At 45.8% G+C, this 16,021-nt stretch overlaps 1 protein-coding gene across 4 annotated transcripts in view; it reads left to right on the forward strand.

The window, feature by feature from the left end:
• Positions 1-7,877: 7,877 nt before the first annotated feature.
• LOC142249916 (40-kDa huntingtin-associated protein-like) overlaps positions 7,878-16,021 on the forward strand; it is a 72,850-nt gene continuing 64,706 nt past the window's right edge. For all 4 annotated transcript variants that reach the window (XM_075321900.1, XM_075321897.1, XM_075321898.1 and 1 more), the window contains exons 1-4: positions 7,878-7,961; positions 10,030-10,076; positions 15,529-15,601; positions 15,688-15,847. In XM_075321900.1, coding sequence (XP_075178015.1) covers positions 7,900-7,961; positions 10,030-10,076; positions 15,529-15,601; positions 15,688-15,847 — 342 coding nt within the window. In that variant the 5' untranslated portion in view covers positions 7,878-7,899. The remainder of the gene's footprint in view (positions 7,962-10,029; positions 10,077-15,528; positions 15,602-15,687; positions 15,848-16,021) is intronic.

Genomic DNA, 16,021 nt, shown 5'->3' on the forward strand with positions numbered 1-16,021 from the left:
CTCGCTATCCGCAGGATCTTGTGGCTTCGAGAGTGGAAGGCAGATGCTTCTTCAAAGAAGTACCTTGCTGGGCTCCCTTTTGCTGGATCCAGGCTATTCGGTGAACAACTGGATGAAATTATTAAGGAAGCTACTGGCGGGAAGAGTACTTCCATGCCACAAACTAAAACCAGGAAACCTGCCCAGGGTAGGAACCAGTCGAGGTTTCGTTCCTTTCGTTCCTCCAACTGGTCATCCTCTAAGCCCTCGGGCTCGTCCACTAACTCAGCCAAGGACCAAAAATCCAACTGGCGCACAAAGGCGCGTCCACAGAAGACCGCAGGAGCTGCTGCCACTAAGGCAGCCTCCTCTTGACTATCTGGCCGCGCCAGCAACGTCCTTAGTCGGTGGCAGGCTCTCCCACTTTGGCGACGTGTGGTTTCAACACGTCTCCGATCAGTGGGTGCGGGATATCATCTCCCACGGCTACAGGATAGAATTCTCTTCCAGCCCGCCAAACAGATTTTTTCTGTCAACTCCCCCCTGCTCCAAGGCCACCGCCTTCTCTCAGGCCGTGGCATCCTTGCAGGCCAACGGAGTAATTGTACCGGTTCCCGCCCGGGAACGGTTCAGAGGTTTCTACTCAAATCTCTTCCTAGTCCCCAAAAAGGACGGTTCCTTCCGGCCCATCCTGGATCTCAAGCTTCTCAACAAACATGTTCAGGTGCGGCATTTTCGCATGGAGTCTCTGCGATCAGTCATTGCCTCAATGACCCAAGGAGATTTCCTGGCATCCATCGACATCAGAGATGCCTATCTGCATGTGCCAATTGCAGTTTCACACCAGCATTGGCTACGTTTTGCAATCGGAGAGGAACATTTCCAATTCGTGGCTCTCCCCTTCGGGTTAGCCACGGCCCCTCGAGTCTTCACCAAGGTCATGGCAGCAGTGGTTGCGGTTCTGCACCTCCAGGGGTTGGCAGTGATTCCTTACCTGGACAACCTTCTAGTCAAGGCTTCATCCAGCGCAGACTGTCAGCGGAGTGTCTCGCTCACTCTCGCCACTCTAGCCCAATTCGGGTGGCTTGTCAATCTGCCCAAATCCACTCTGACTCCGACCCAGAGGCTCACGTACCTAGGGATGCAGTTCGAGACTCTGCCGGCACTTGTGAAGCTGCCCTTAGTCAAACAGCAGTCCCTCCATCTGGCGGTGCGCTCTCTGCTGAGGCCCCGCCGTCATTCCATCAGGCACCTAATGCAGGTGCTGGGTCAGATGGTGGCGTCAATGGAGGCTATTCCCTTTGCCCAGTTCCATCTGCGTCCTCTGCAGCTGGACATTCTCCGCTGTTGGGACAAGCGGACTTCCTCCTTGCACAGGCTAGTGGCTCTGTCGCCACAGACCAGGGGCTCCCTTCAGTGGTGGCTTCGGCCCCTCTCTCTGTCTCAGGGGCGCTCTTTCCTGGCCCCGTCCTGGGTGATCCTCACCACGGATGCCAGTCTTTCCGGCTGGGGAGCGGTATGTCTCCACCACCGAGCGCAGGGCACTTGGACTCCGTCCGAGTCAGCCCTCTCGATCAATGTGCTGGAAACCAGAGCTGTGCTTCTAGCTCTCCTAGCCTTTCACCACCTGTTGGCGGGCAAGCACATCCGAGTCCAGTCAGACAACGCGACAGCGGTTGCCTACATCAATCACCAAGGCGGGACACGCAGCCGCCTGGCAATGTTGGAGGTTCAACGCATCCTTCAATGGACGGAGGACTCCAAGTCCACCATATCCGCAGTCCACATCCCAGGCGTGGAAAACTGGGAAGCAGATTATCTCAGTGGCGAGTGGTCCCTGCATCCGGCAGTGTTTCAGTCAATCTGCCGCAAGTGGGGCACTCCGGACGTGGATCTAATGGCATCCCGGCACAACAACAAGGTTCCGGTTTACGTGGCTCGCTCCCACGATCCTCAGGCCTTTGCAGCGGACGCTCTGGTTCAAGATTGGTCCCAGTTTCGTCTGTCCTACGTGTTTCCCCCTCTAGCTCTCTTGCCCAGAGTTCTGCGCAAGATCAGAATGGAGGGCCGTCGGGTCATCCTCATTGCTCCGGACTGGCCCAGGCGAGCTTGGTACCCAGACCTGCTCCATCTGTCCGTAGAGGTGCCGTGGCATCTTCCGGACCGTCCAGACCTTCTCTCACAAGGTCCGTTTTTCTGCCAGAATTCTGCGGCTCTCAGATTGACGGCGTGGCTCTTGAGTCCTGGATCTTGACGGCTTCTGGTATTCCTCCTGAAGTCATCTCCACTATGACTCGGGCTCGGAAGTCTTCCTCGGCCAAAATCTATCACAGGACCTGGAGAATTTTCCTGTCCTGGTGTCGCTCTTCCGGCCATGCTCCTTGGCCTTTTTCCTTGCCGACCCTTCTGTCCTTTCTACAGTCCGGTCTGCAGCTAGGACTATCCCTCAATTCCCTCAAGGGATAAGTCTCGGCTCTGTCAGTGCTGTTCCAGCGGCGTATTGCCCGGCTGGCTCAGGTCCGCACCTTCATGCAGGGCGCGTCTCACATCATTCCGCCTTACCGGCGGCCCTTGGATCCCTGGGACCTCAATTTGGTCCTCACGGCCTTGCAGAAACCCCCCTTTGAGCCTCTTAGGGAGGTTTCTTTGTTTCGTGTTTCACAGAAAGTGGTCTTTCTAGTGGCCTTAACTTCCCTCAGGAGAGTCTCTGATTTGGCTGCGCTCTCTTCGGAGTCACCTTTTTTGGTTTTTCATCAAGACAAGGTGGTTTTCCGTCCGACTCCGGACTTTCTCTCTAAGGTGGTTTCTCCTTTCCACCTTAACCAGGACATTTCCCTGCCTTCCTTTTGTCCGGCTCCTGTTCATCGCTTTGAAAAAGCGTTGCATACTCTGGATCTGGTGCGGGCGCTCCGGATCTATGTGTCTCGCACCGCTGTTCTTAGGTGGTGCACCTCTCTTTTTGTGCTAACCACAGGTCGGCGTAAGGGCCTCTCGGCTTCTAAGCCGACCTTAGCTCGTTGGATTAGGTCGGCCATTTCCGATGCCTACCAGTGTACTCAGGTGCCTCCCCCGCCGGGGATCAAGGCACACTCGACCAGAGCTGTCGGTGCCTCTTGGGCTTTCAGGCACCAGGCTACGGCTCAGCAGGTCTGTCAGGCTGCCACTTGGACTAGCCTGCATACCTTTTCAAAGCACTACCAAGTGCATGCTCATGCTTCGGCAGATGCGAGCTTGGGCAGATGCATCCTTCAGGTGGCCGTCGCCCATTTGTGAAGTTAGGCTCTGCCTACTTCTCAGTTTTTCTGTTTATTCCCACCCATGGACTGCTTTGAGACGTCCCAATGTCTGGGTCTCCCATAGGAACGATAAAGAAAAAGAGAATTTTGTTTACTTACCGTAAATTCTTTTTCTTATAGTTCCGTATTGGGAGACCCAGCACCCTCCCTGTTGCCTGTTGGCAGTTTCTTGTTCCGCGTGTTATCACCGGCTGTTGTCGTGGACAGAGTCTCCGGTTGTTCCGGTTCTTGCTCTGTCTTTACTTGTGGGTGGCTATTCTCCTTCAGCTTTTGCACTACACTGGCTAGATCTGGTTATCCAGGGGGTGTATATGCTCAGAGGGAGGAGCTACACTTTTTAGTGTAGTACTTTGTGTGTCCTCCGGAGGCAGAAGCTATACACCCAATGTCTGGGTCTCCCAATACGGAACTATAAGAAAAAGAATTTACGGTAAGTAAACAAAATTCTCTTTTTTCTAATCCGACCATTTTTGTACTAATAAAATGACATCTTGAAGCATTCCTACTCTCTGTTTTCTCTCCTTGGTATGAATATACAGTCGTACGGGAAAGGTGACACATTTCAGCCCTGGAGACCTGTTGTTAGTGATGATCTCTATGATGGAGAATAAAGGCCACGTTTGACTAAGCAACATCGCTAGCAACATCACTGCTGAGGCACGACTTTTGTGACATAGCAGCGATGTTGCTAGCGATGTTGCTGTGTGTGACATCCAGCAACAACCTGGCCCCTGCTGTGAGGTCGCTGGTTGTTGCTGAATGTCCTGGACCATTTTTTAGTTGTTGCTCTCCCGCTGTGAAGCACACATCGCTGTGTGTGACAGCGAGAGAGCAACAACTGGATGTGCAGTGAGCCGGGAGCCGGCTTCTGCGGACACTGGTAACCAATGTAAATATCGGGTAACCAAGAAGCCCTTTCCTTGGTTACCCGATATTTACCTTCGTTACCAGCGTCTGCAGCTCTCACGCTGTCAGTGCTGGCTCCCTGCATACATAGCCAGACTACACATCAGGTAATTAACCCGATGTGTACTCTGGCTAGGAGTGCAGGGAGCCAGTGCTAAGCGGTGTGCACTGGTAACCAAGGTAAATATCGGGTTGGTTACCCGATATTTACCTTAGTTACCAAGCGCAGCATCGCTTCCACGCGTCGCTGCTGGCTGGGGGCTGGTGACTGGTTGCTGGTGAGATCTGCCTGTTTGACAGCTCACCAGCAACCCGTGTAGTGATGCTCCAGCGATCCCTGCCAGGTCAGGTTGCTGGTGGGATCGCTGGAGCGTCGCTTAGTGTGACGGTACCTTTAGTTGCTGGGCAAATGGCAGGGGCCATACAAAGTGGTCAAAAAACATGGGGAGGTGAACTATAAGGTCCACCAGCCTGGAACACTTAACCCATACAGTGAACAATGTAAAAAAAAATAATGAAACACATAGCAAGAAACTATGCTTTTACATCTTACTGCCAAAAAAAAGTGGAATAAAACGCAATTAAAAAGACGAATGGAAATAAAAATGGTATAGCTGGAAATGTCATCTTGTTCAGCAAAAATCAAGCCGCCTCAGTGAAAAAAATAAAATAGTAATAGCTCTCACAATACAGCGATGCAAAAACTACAATACAAATTTTTTTTTCCTGTAAAATAGTTTTTATTGTGTAAAAGTAACTAAACAAAAATAATGATATAAAATGTGCATCGCTGTAACCGTACTGATCTGAAGAATAAAGATGTCATCACTATTGCAATGCAGTGAACAGCATAAAAAAACCTCAACTGTTTCTGAATTTGCTATTTTTGTTTATTCTGCATCCCAAAAATTGGAACAAAAAGCAGTCATAAACAATTATGTGCCCAAAAATGGTACCAATGAAAACATCCACTCTTCCTGCAAAAAACAAGCCCTCACATGACTGTCAGCAGAAATATAGAAAAATTATAGCTCTAAAAATATGGTGATGCAAATTTTTTTTTTTATAAAGTGTTTTTGAGTGTGTGATAGTAGCCAAACATATAAAAGTATACATCTGGTATCGCTGCAATCGCACTGACCCAAAGAATTAAGCCATCTTCTCACTTATACCGCAGGGTGAACCACGTGAAAAAAAAGATCAAAGAAATTCTTGACCTGCTCTTGATTTATTAATTTTTCCTCCAAAAGATCATAGGTTTTGCTCACATTTATACTGCAATCTATGCTAAGCTCTTACACCAGGGTTTCCATGTAAATCTCTGGAACATGTGATTCAGACTGAACCCCTGACTGAACATTCCCTATAATGAGGCAGATGGAGTCACCTTGGACTCTCTCTGGCCTATGATACGTCTGTGTTCATATTTTTAAGCTTACATAAAAGTTCGGTTGACCACCTCTTTTGTGCACATCTTAAAAGCCGGACATCGCTGAACAGAAGCCACACAGAGTCCAGAATAACTTTGTTGCCTCAATAGTGAATGGATCATTTGGGGGCTTCACCTGAATCACGGATTTTGTAGATTTACAGTGGGTATGGAAAGTATTCAGACCCCTTTAAATTTTTCACTTTGTTTCATTGCAGCCATTTGGTAAATTCAAAAAAGTTCTTTTTTTTAATCATTAACCTATATCAGACCTGTATTTTAATACAAGTGTGTCAAAAAGACAAAAGAAATCCAAAAAATGATTACATCTTTATTCACATGATACAAAAAGTATCATTAAATTTACCACAAGATTAGAGATGGGTATCAAAAAACACAGTTAAAGGGTTAACCCCTTAAAAACACAGAAAAAATCCTGAAGCAGTGTGGTTAATAAGCTATTACATAAAGGTGGTCAGAAAAAGAATTATACAATCAATTAGATATACCAAACATGTTATTCCAAGTTGGCAACCTGACAGTCTTAAAGGAGATATTATTTGCTGATAATGGGGTTTCAAATTTAAAGTGACGGTGCCTTAAAAATGCATGTATTCCATAGGGGGCGACACATTAGCGCCTCAAGTACTTCATTAATCATATACAAGAGCATCACTGCAGCCTCACATATATGAACACAAAAATATGGCACAATATTATTTTGAAAATCCCCATATATAACAATGCCCATGCTTAAGTAAATTTGACCCCATATACCATCATTGTAACCCTGCAAAGCAGGGGGAAGGAAGGGGAAGGTCAGGGGCACCGAACTGCCAGGAAACAATTTGGCAAAATAGATACCACTACCTGTAGAACCACACGGCTCAGCACCTCTACGCACGTTTCACACTCGCTTCGTCAGGAGGTGCTGTGATAGGGGAATCGTCACTATTATATAGCACTTCATGTTAATAAAGATGTAATCATTTTTTGGATTTCTTTTGTCTTTTTGACACACTTGTATTAAAATGCAGGTCTAATATAGATTAAATATATACATTACATAGCAGACACCAAGACTGCTGTATATACAACACATAGAAGACACAGACTCATGTGTTTACAGCACATAGTAGACACAGAGACTGCTGTATACACCACATAGGAGACACCAAAACTGCTAAAACTGCTGTACATACATTACATAAGGAGACACTGGAATTGCGTGATACACATCATAGGAGGCATGGGGGCCAATGTCATTGTTGGTTGGACTGTCACTGGTGCCCGCTGACTTTGCTCACAAATCACTGGCAGAGGCAGGACGTAATCCTTTACTGCATGTGCCTCAATGTTCAGTAGTAAATGCTGTGTGTGCTCACAGTGCAAGGAGCAATTAAAGGGCAAACAAGGTCACAGAAGTAAGACAATCAGTGAATGGGCCATTATCCAGCGCCCACTACCCAGCGCCCATTACATAGCGTCAATTACCCAGTGCCCAGCACCCACTACCCAACGCCCATTACCCAGTGCCCATTACCAAGCGCCCACCACCCAACGCCCATTACCCAGTGCCCATTACCAAGCGCCCACCACCCAGCGCCCATTACCCAGTGCCCATTACCCAGCGCCCATTACATAGCGTCAATTACCCAGTGCCCAGCGCCCACTACCCAGCACCCATTACATAACATCAATTACCCAGCCCCCATTATCTAGTTCCCATTACCCAGTGCCCATTTTCCAGCGCACATTATCTAGCACCCATTACCCAGCGCCCTAACACAGACTCGCTGATTCTTCATCAGTGTCTTGATTTCACCAGGGGCAATACAAGCCTCAGAGGACGCGTATAAATACACTGTATCAATATCATTATATGACTTGAATATACTTTATCTACTTGTTATCTTCCTGTTTAATGATGTTCATATCTTTCCCCCATTTCCCCTTTTGCTCCTTGCTTTACCTTCCTCTCCCTCTTTCTTTCTTGTTATCCCTTAACCATATAATTATTTGAAAACTTTAATAAAAACATTGTGAACAAGACTCAGAGGAAGCTTCACCACACAGAAATCAGACAGGTAAAAACTGACAGCGGCTCTACACCGCCATTATTATTAGCTGTTCCCTCATCTACCAGAAGATGGCAGCACAGGCCCAATAGTGAACAGTGTGCAAAACTGGGACTCCCGGAAGGAAAGCATCAGCTGTCATATGGGCCAACCACAACATGGCGTCCTTGCGTTCCACAGATGCCGGAAGTTGTCTGGCTGTCACCGGGCAATGATGGCGGCGGACGGGGACTTTCTGCTGCGATACAGAGCGGTGTCTAATAAGCTTAAAAAGTGAGAGACGTTTTCTGTATAATCCCGATACTCATCTGTGTCCTCCCTGTGTGTACATAGCTGTGCTGCACTGCATCAGCCCGGGAGGGTCTGCGGGAGCGCTCATTGTAATGCTCAATATTCACTGTATGGTACCGAGGTCTCGTAATCAGATGTGTGTGATGATTTAAAACGTGTGCGATGACGGAGGTGATATCTTACATGTGTAATACCGGAGGTGATGATATACTACATGTGTGTAATACAGAAGGTGGTGATATACTATGTGTGTGGTACAGGAATTGATATTACATATGTGTGATACAGTACTGGAGGTGATGATATCTTACATATGTGATACTGGAGGTGATATATTACGTGTGTGTGTATGTGATGATATATATTACATGTGTTTGTGATAGAGGAGGTGGTGATATACTGTATTATATGTGTGTGATACCAGAATTGCTGATATCTTACATGTGTGTGATACTGGAGGTGATGATATATTACACGTGTGTGTGTGTGAGATACTGGCGGTGATGATTTACTACATCTGTGTGATACAAGTAGTGGGGATATATTACATGTGTGTGATACCGGGGTGATGATATACTTGTGTGTGATACCAGAGGTGATGATATAATACGTGTATGTGTGTGATAAAGGACGTGGTTACATATTACATGTGTGATACTGGAGGTGATGATATAATACATGTGTGTGTGTTATACAAGAAGTAATATGTTACATATGTGTGTGTGTGATACAGGGGTGGTGATATATTACGTGTGTGTGTGATACCGGAAGTGCTGATATCTTACATGTGTGACACCGGAGGTGATGATATAGTACATGTGTGTGATACAGAAAATGGTGATATACTATGTGTGTGATACTGGAATTGATGATATATTACATATGTGTGATACAGGAGGTGGTAATATATTACATGTGTGTGATACCGGAAGTGATGATATATTACATGTGTGTATGTGATACTGGAGGTAATGATGTATTACATGTGTTTTTGATACAGGAGGTGGTGATATACTGCATTACATGTGTGTGATACTAGAATTGATGATATCTTACGTGTTTGTGATACAGGAGGTGGTTATATATTACATGTGTGATACAGGAGGTGGTGATATATTACATATGTGTGATACTGGAGGTGATGAGATCTTACTTGTGTGATACTGGAGGTGATGATATATTACGTATGTGTGAGTGTGTGATACAGAAGGTGATGATATAGTACATGTGTATGATACTGGAGGTGGTGATTTATTACATGTGTGTGATATCAGAGGTGATGGTATCAGATGAGTGTGATATCAGAAATCTCACACATTTGCTAACACCGACCACATGATATACAGTGAAACATGGGGCCTTTATATTAGCAGCTGTGTGACTTACAGTTCAGCACATTGGGTGTCATATTTACGGGACAAGACCACAACATGTTTATGGTGTACGTGCAAAACGTAAAGGCAAAGTGTGATCAGGCCACAATGTCCCGGCACCCTCCCTGTCACTGCGAGTGCGCCACTGATCCCCTCCAGTGTCGGTGCGTAGAAACGGATTCTAGTATACGGAGCGTTCACTGTGAGAAAGGGAGCGCTGTCAGTCAGGGATAGGGCCAAATATGCAAATCAGAGGGCACAACAGCGCCTCAGCTCCTGGCCACAGCATGCACCGCAGCGCCTCCATGTGAGTGTGGATTATACAAGTATCACACTGCCGGAGGAGGGCAGACGGTTGTGGGGGCTCTGCTCTTCCCAGTGTGCTGCTCCCTACTTATGACTGGTCAGTGTCAGAAAAAGAAAGAAATTCACCCCCAGTAGAGTCTCTACTTCAATTAGCAGAAAAAAAAAATAACCGTTTAGGGATCAGGATGGGGGTTGGGGTCACTCGGGCAGGCGTCCTTTGTCTTGACGTGAGCCTTGTCCTATCTCTGTATATACGGCTCTGTATGGATCATCTGCTTTATACACTCCAGGGACGCTCATGTCTTGACAATTGTTCTGTAATTTCCCTTTTACATTGTCAGTCATTTCTGATTTGTAAATTTGTTTTGTAGACGATTTCTGCGGAAACCCAATGTGGCAGAAGCCAGTGAACAGTTTGGTAAGAACTTTCTAGACTTTACTGGTGCTCGTGGTTCTGGTCTAAGCTCACTTCTAGGTATGGAGGATGGCCGGTTTATAGGACATTCAGTTGTCCAATGAAAACAAGTTATCACCTATCCATGGGGGTCTTGCACTAATCCTAAATTATCACCTATCCATTGGGGTCCTGCACTAATCCTAAATTATCACCTATCCATCAGGGTCCTGTACTAATCCCAAATTATCGCCTATCCATCTGGGTCCTGCACTAATCCCAAATCATAACCTATCCATTGGGGTCCTTCATTAATCCCAAATTATGACCTCCATTTGGGGGTGCTGCACTAATCCCAAATTATCACCTAACCATTGGAGTCCTGCACTAATCCTATGTTATCACTTATCCATGGGGGTCCTATACCTGGATTAATCCCAAGTTATCACCTAGCCATCAGTCTCCTGCACTAATCCCAAATATCACCTCTCCTGCACTAATCAGCAGAACTGTCATCTGTTGCCCCCATCCCATGTCCCTCACAGTCTGGAGGGGCTTCCTCAGAGACTATGTGCCTGATCCATCAAAGCTTTTACTTGAGTATTCTGATGTAAAAAGCCATGAAAAGTCGCAGAATTTTGAGACAACTTGAGGCGGCGCTAAGGTTATAATTTTGTGACTTTTGGTGTTCTCACATTATTTTTGCCTATCTCTGACATAGTGGGTGTAGCAGGGACTGGGGTATGGGAACTATCGCTCGGCATCTTCATGACAAGCTGCAGTGTTCTCTGTGCCGCAAATCTTACTCGCTAGGGACTGGAATTGTGTTTGTGGCGAGGTGCACACAGAGGGGTACACCACTTTCCAGCACTCTTGACTCATAAGGGCGTGTACTCTTCTTCATGAATCAGAAGCGTATGGCTCCAGCACATCTCATCATCCAGACCGTCGTGAACAACCCCAGTTTGATGAACCTGATCTAATAACTTTACCCCTGTCCTCTGCAGACCAGTTTATTTGGATGTCTGAGAAGTTATTTTCTCTGGTGAAGCCCCCTTCAGACTGTTTGGGATATCTGGAGGAATGATTGTCCAGAGAAGTAATGGGGAGCAGCACCATGAATCCTGTATCATGCCAACAGGAAAGTAGTCTGAGACTATTCAAGTGTTCCTGTGTGGGGCTCTTCATCCATGGAGGGGATCATTCACTATTTTTTCCTAAAAAGCACTGCCATGAACAAAGAATGAGATGTAAACCTCATCTGAGAGCAACGTTTCCCAACAATCTGGGTGTAATGTGGTGATCAAAAATGCTCTTCCCACCATGATGGAGACCATGTCACAAGGCGAAAGTGATAACTAAGGTGATCGGTGAAGAAAACATTGATATTTTGGTTCCATGGTCATAAACTCTCCAGATTTCAATCCCATTGAGCACCTGTGGTCAGTCCTCAAAAAGGGGGAGGACAAACGAAACACAGGAATTGTGATATACTGGCAAGCACTGATTAGGCAATAATGGGCCATCAGTCAGGATTTGGCCTAGAAGCCGATACCCAGCTGCCAGGGCGAAGGGCCGAAGTCTTGAAATTAAGGGTCCACAGTGTAATTATGGAGACTTGACATAAACATGATATATTGGTCAATACAAGTCTAAAACCGGGCGAATTGTTTATAATTGTTCTTCATTAACCATGAAAACATCTGAGATTGTGAACATCAAAATTTGTTTCGGTCTCAAAAAATGTGTCCACAACTGTATGCAGAATATTGGGTGATAAACATCCATCACAGAAAAATCTGATGTTTGCCATTTTGGAGAGGCTTACTGTGTTGACATTGCCTGGGTTCCAGTTTTGGTAAATCTTCATACATTCTATAAATGTTGTACTTGCGGTTACATGTTATGTACAGTGCCTACAAGTAGTATTCAACCCCCTGCAGATTTAGCAGGTTTACACATTCGGAATTAACTTGGCATTGTGACATTTGGACTGTAGATCAGCCTGGAAGGGTGAAATACACTGCAGCAAAAAAGAATGTTATTTCTTTTTTTTTTTTTAAATTGTGAAAAGTTTATTCAGAGGGTCATTTATTATTCAACCCCTCAAACCACAAGAATTCTGTTTGGTTCCCCTAAAGTATTAAGAAGCATTTCAGGAAAGATAAAGGGGGCATGGGATTACACAATATATCGCTATATTACCAAGCCGCCGTCCTCTCCAGAATGGTGGACTGGATCAGAAACCCACCGAGTAAACTGTGGATATCTATAGAAGAATACCTAGGCCCCTCCCCTCTACGAGCTATGTTACTTTCCCCCCCTAACCGGAAAGATAAAAGAACCCTTACGAATGAACTAACGAGAACTCTTTTGCAAAAATGGAAGGAAAATAGGGAGATGTTGGCTCCACCTCTCTCCCCCCTAACCCTAGTTTCCGACATACTAGACGCCGATGTAAACCAAGCCGCGTCCTCGAAGTCCACATTCCTAACCAACGTAACTGTTCCGGTGGCTGATCTTTTGGTAGATGGCTCTTTGATATCTAAACAAGAGATGTGTACGAATCCCCTCCTCTCTAAGCTCACATTTCTCCATCATACGAAATTAAAACACGTGATCCACCCATTATTACCCCATACCCATCTCGACAGACCTCTAACTACATTTGAATCTTACTGCATGCAAACCCGGGCCCCCAGGAAAATTCTTTCTAATCTATACCATACTCTGCTCACAAAAAAACTGGTGGTGAAGAGAGCATATATACTAAAATGGGAAAGGGATCTGAAAACTACATTTTCTGATTCACAAACGAGCCAAATTTATAGCACCTCACACGGTCCGTCGTGTTGTGTGAAAGTTCAAGAGAATTCTTTCAAAGTGATTACAAGATGGTACATTGTCCCCACCTCGTCTAGTACGTGGAGTTCCTCCACCTCAGATCAATGCTGGCGCTGCGAGAGGGACAAGGGAACATATTTGCACGTGTGGTGGACATGTCCGATGGTCCAGACCTTCTGGCGGACAGCATCACAGTTAATATTTGACCTCACAGGCAAAAAGGGGGTTCTGGACCCTAGAAATTTGCTTCTGAACTTCTCAATGTGGCCCAAAGATAAAGCTACTTCGAAACTAGCTTCATTTGTGGGCTCAGCTTGTAAACTTCTTATTGCTCAACTGTGGCGCACAACGAAAATTCCCTCTCTCACGCAGCTTGTGCTGAAAATTGATCAATTATACCATGTTGAAGAACTTTCAGCCTTGTCTAGTCAAAATATGCTCTCTTTCCTCCAGGTATGGAACGCATGGCAGACCTATAAGTCTAAACCCCAATTTCTAGTTGTCACCTCACAGTAGGCAACATAGTGTACTTCAGGCCGCCTCACCCACCCACTAGCAAGTTGAATGACGGCCTGCAGATCATTATGTCCACGGTAGGATTAGACTTATGACCAAATTCTCTTCCCTTCTTCCTGCCTCTTCTATCCCCTCTCTCTATTCGCTTCCTGAGATTGCTGACTGGACTCTTTTATCTGAACTTCAAGTGAAACAACCTCGCTTACCTTCACTCAAGCTATCCCCCTCCTCTTCTCTTCTCTTCTTTTCCTAGTTCCTTTGTTACTCAAGATTAGAAAACTGTTTCATGTTAATCCAGAAACCAGGCTGACAACTTAGATTGATCTTCCCTATTGCCTGTTGGATAAGCCTAATGATGTCTGGCTTAGGTCAGATTTTGTACAGGTGCTAAGTGTCATGGAGACATAAGGGAAGCCTTTGTAACAATTGTAACAATCGTACCAATATTAGTTAAATCTGCGTCTTCTGTTGACTATGTATGCTCTTTTTTTTTGCCTTAATAAACAAAACATTAAAACAAAACAAGAAGCATTTCAGGCACAAAGAACAATGAGCTTCACATGTTTGGATTAATTATCTCTTTTTCCAGCCTTTTCTGACTAATTAAGACCCTCCCCAAACTTGTGAACAGCACTCATACTTGGTCAACATGGGAAAGACAAAGGAGCATCCCAAGGCCATCAGAGACAAGATCGTGGAGGGTCACAAGGCTGGCAAGGGGTACAAAACCCTTTCCAAGGAGTTGGGCCTACCTGTCGCCACTGTTGAGAGCATCATCCAGAAGTGGAAAGGCTTATGGAACTACTGTTAGCCTTCCACGGCCTGGACAGCCTTTGAAAGTTTCCACCCGTGCCGAGGCCAGGCTTGTCCGAAGAGTCAAGGCTAACCCAAGGACAACAAGGAAGGAGCTCCGGGAAGATCTCATGGCAGTGGGGACATTGGTATCAGTCAATACCATAAGTAACGTACTCCACCGCAATGGTCTCCGTTCCAGATGAGCCCGTAAGGTACCTTTACTTTCAAAGCGTCATGTCAAGGCTCGTCTACAGTTTGCTCATGATCACTTGGAGGACTCTGAGACAGACTGGTTCAAGGTTCTCTGGTCTGATGAGACCAAGATCGAGATCTTTGGTGCCAACCACACACGTGATGTTTGGAGACTGGATGGCACTGCATACGACCCCAAGAATACCATCCCTACAGTCAAGCATGGTGGTGGCAGCATCATGCTGTGGGGATGTTTCTCAGCCAAGGGACCTGGCCATCTGGTCCGCATCCATGGTAAGATGGATAGCACGGCCTACCTGGAGATTTTGGCCAAGAACCTCCGCTCCTCCATCAAGGATCTTAAGATGGGTCATCATTTCATCTTCCAACAAGACAACGACCCAAAGCACACAGCCAAGAAAACCAAGGCCTGGTTCAAGAGGGAAAAAATCAAGGTGTTGCAGTGGCCTAGTCAGTCTCCTGACCTTAACCCAATTGAAAACTTGTGGAAGGAGCTCAAGATTAAAGTCCACATGAGACACCCAAAGAACCTAGATAACTTGGAGAAGATCTGCATGGAGGAGTGGGCCAAGATAACTCCAGAGACCTGTGCCGGCCTGATCAGGTCTTATAAAAGACGATTATTAGCTGTAATTGCAAACAAGGGTTATTCCACAAAATATTAAACCTAGGGGTTGAATAATAATTGACCCACACTTTTATGTTGAAAATTTTTTACAATTTAACTGAGCAACATAACTTGTTGGTTTGTAAGATTTATGCATCTGTTAATAAATCCTGCTCTTGTTTGAAGTTTGCAGGCTCTAACTTATTTGCATCTTATCAAACCTGCTAAATCTGCAGGGGGTTGAATACTACGTGTAGGCACTGTATATCGCTGTATTACTCCGGCCCGCTCTCGGCTCACAGTTGTACTTGGCATACTATGGTCATGGTAATTTACCATGCATCTTATGTGCCATTATATTGAGCAGATTTTCTAAAGTATTTCAATAAGAAGGCTGGGCACGTCCTATTTCTCACATTGTGGTCACAGTTTTGTATTCTTGGGGAGCGCATATTTACCGTTGTATACATTGTAGGTTCATTGTGGTTCTACGTCTCTTAGGTCAACTGGCAAAAGAGCTGAAGCAGCAGGACTGTCTGCAGTATGCAGGCTTCTGTAACCTGGCCATGGCTCGGTACGTACCATGCAGCCTCTGGTAATGTGAGTTGTTGGACTGCATTTCATTTGTTCTTTGCATTTCATTTGTTCTTTGCTTGTCAGGTGCGAGCAGACTCTGTTCAATGCCCCCGGAGAAGCCATGGCCCTGACTGAGGCCGCCCGCCTCTTTCTGCAGGAAGAGAAGGAGACGCAGAGGTTAAAGTGCCCGGGGTTTGAGGAACACCTACAGGCTGCTATCAACTGCTACAGCTTTGCAATCAAGGTTAGCTTTAGGCGACATTTGTCTCTCATGGTGCACAGCTAGCGAGCTTACATCTATAGGGGATTCTCTAGCAGAATCATGGATCCATTCCCAATACCTCAGTACCAACCAATAGGAACAAATAAAGTGCTGCAATGAACCAATGTAGCAAAAGAGCAAAAGATTCTTTATTGA

Source organism: Anomaloglossus baeobatrachus, chromosome 8 (assembly GCF_048569485.1).
Source record: "Anomaloglossus baeobatrachus isolate aAnoBae1 chromosome 8, aAnoBae1.hap1, whole genome shotgun sequence".
Classification (NCBI taxonomy): domain Eukaryota; kingdom Metazoa; phylum Chordata; class Amphibia; order Anura; family Aromobatidae; genus Anomaloglossus; species Anomaloglossus baeobatrachus.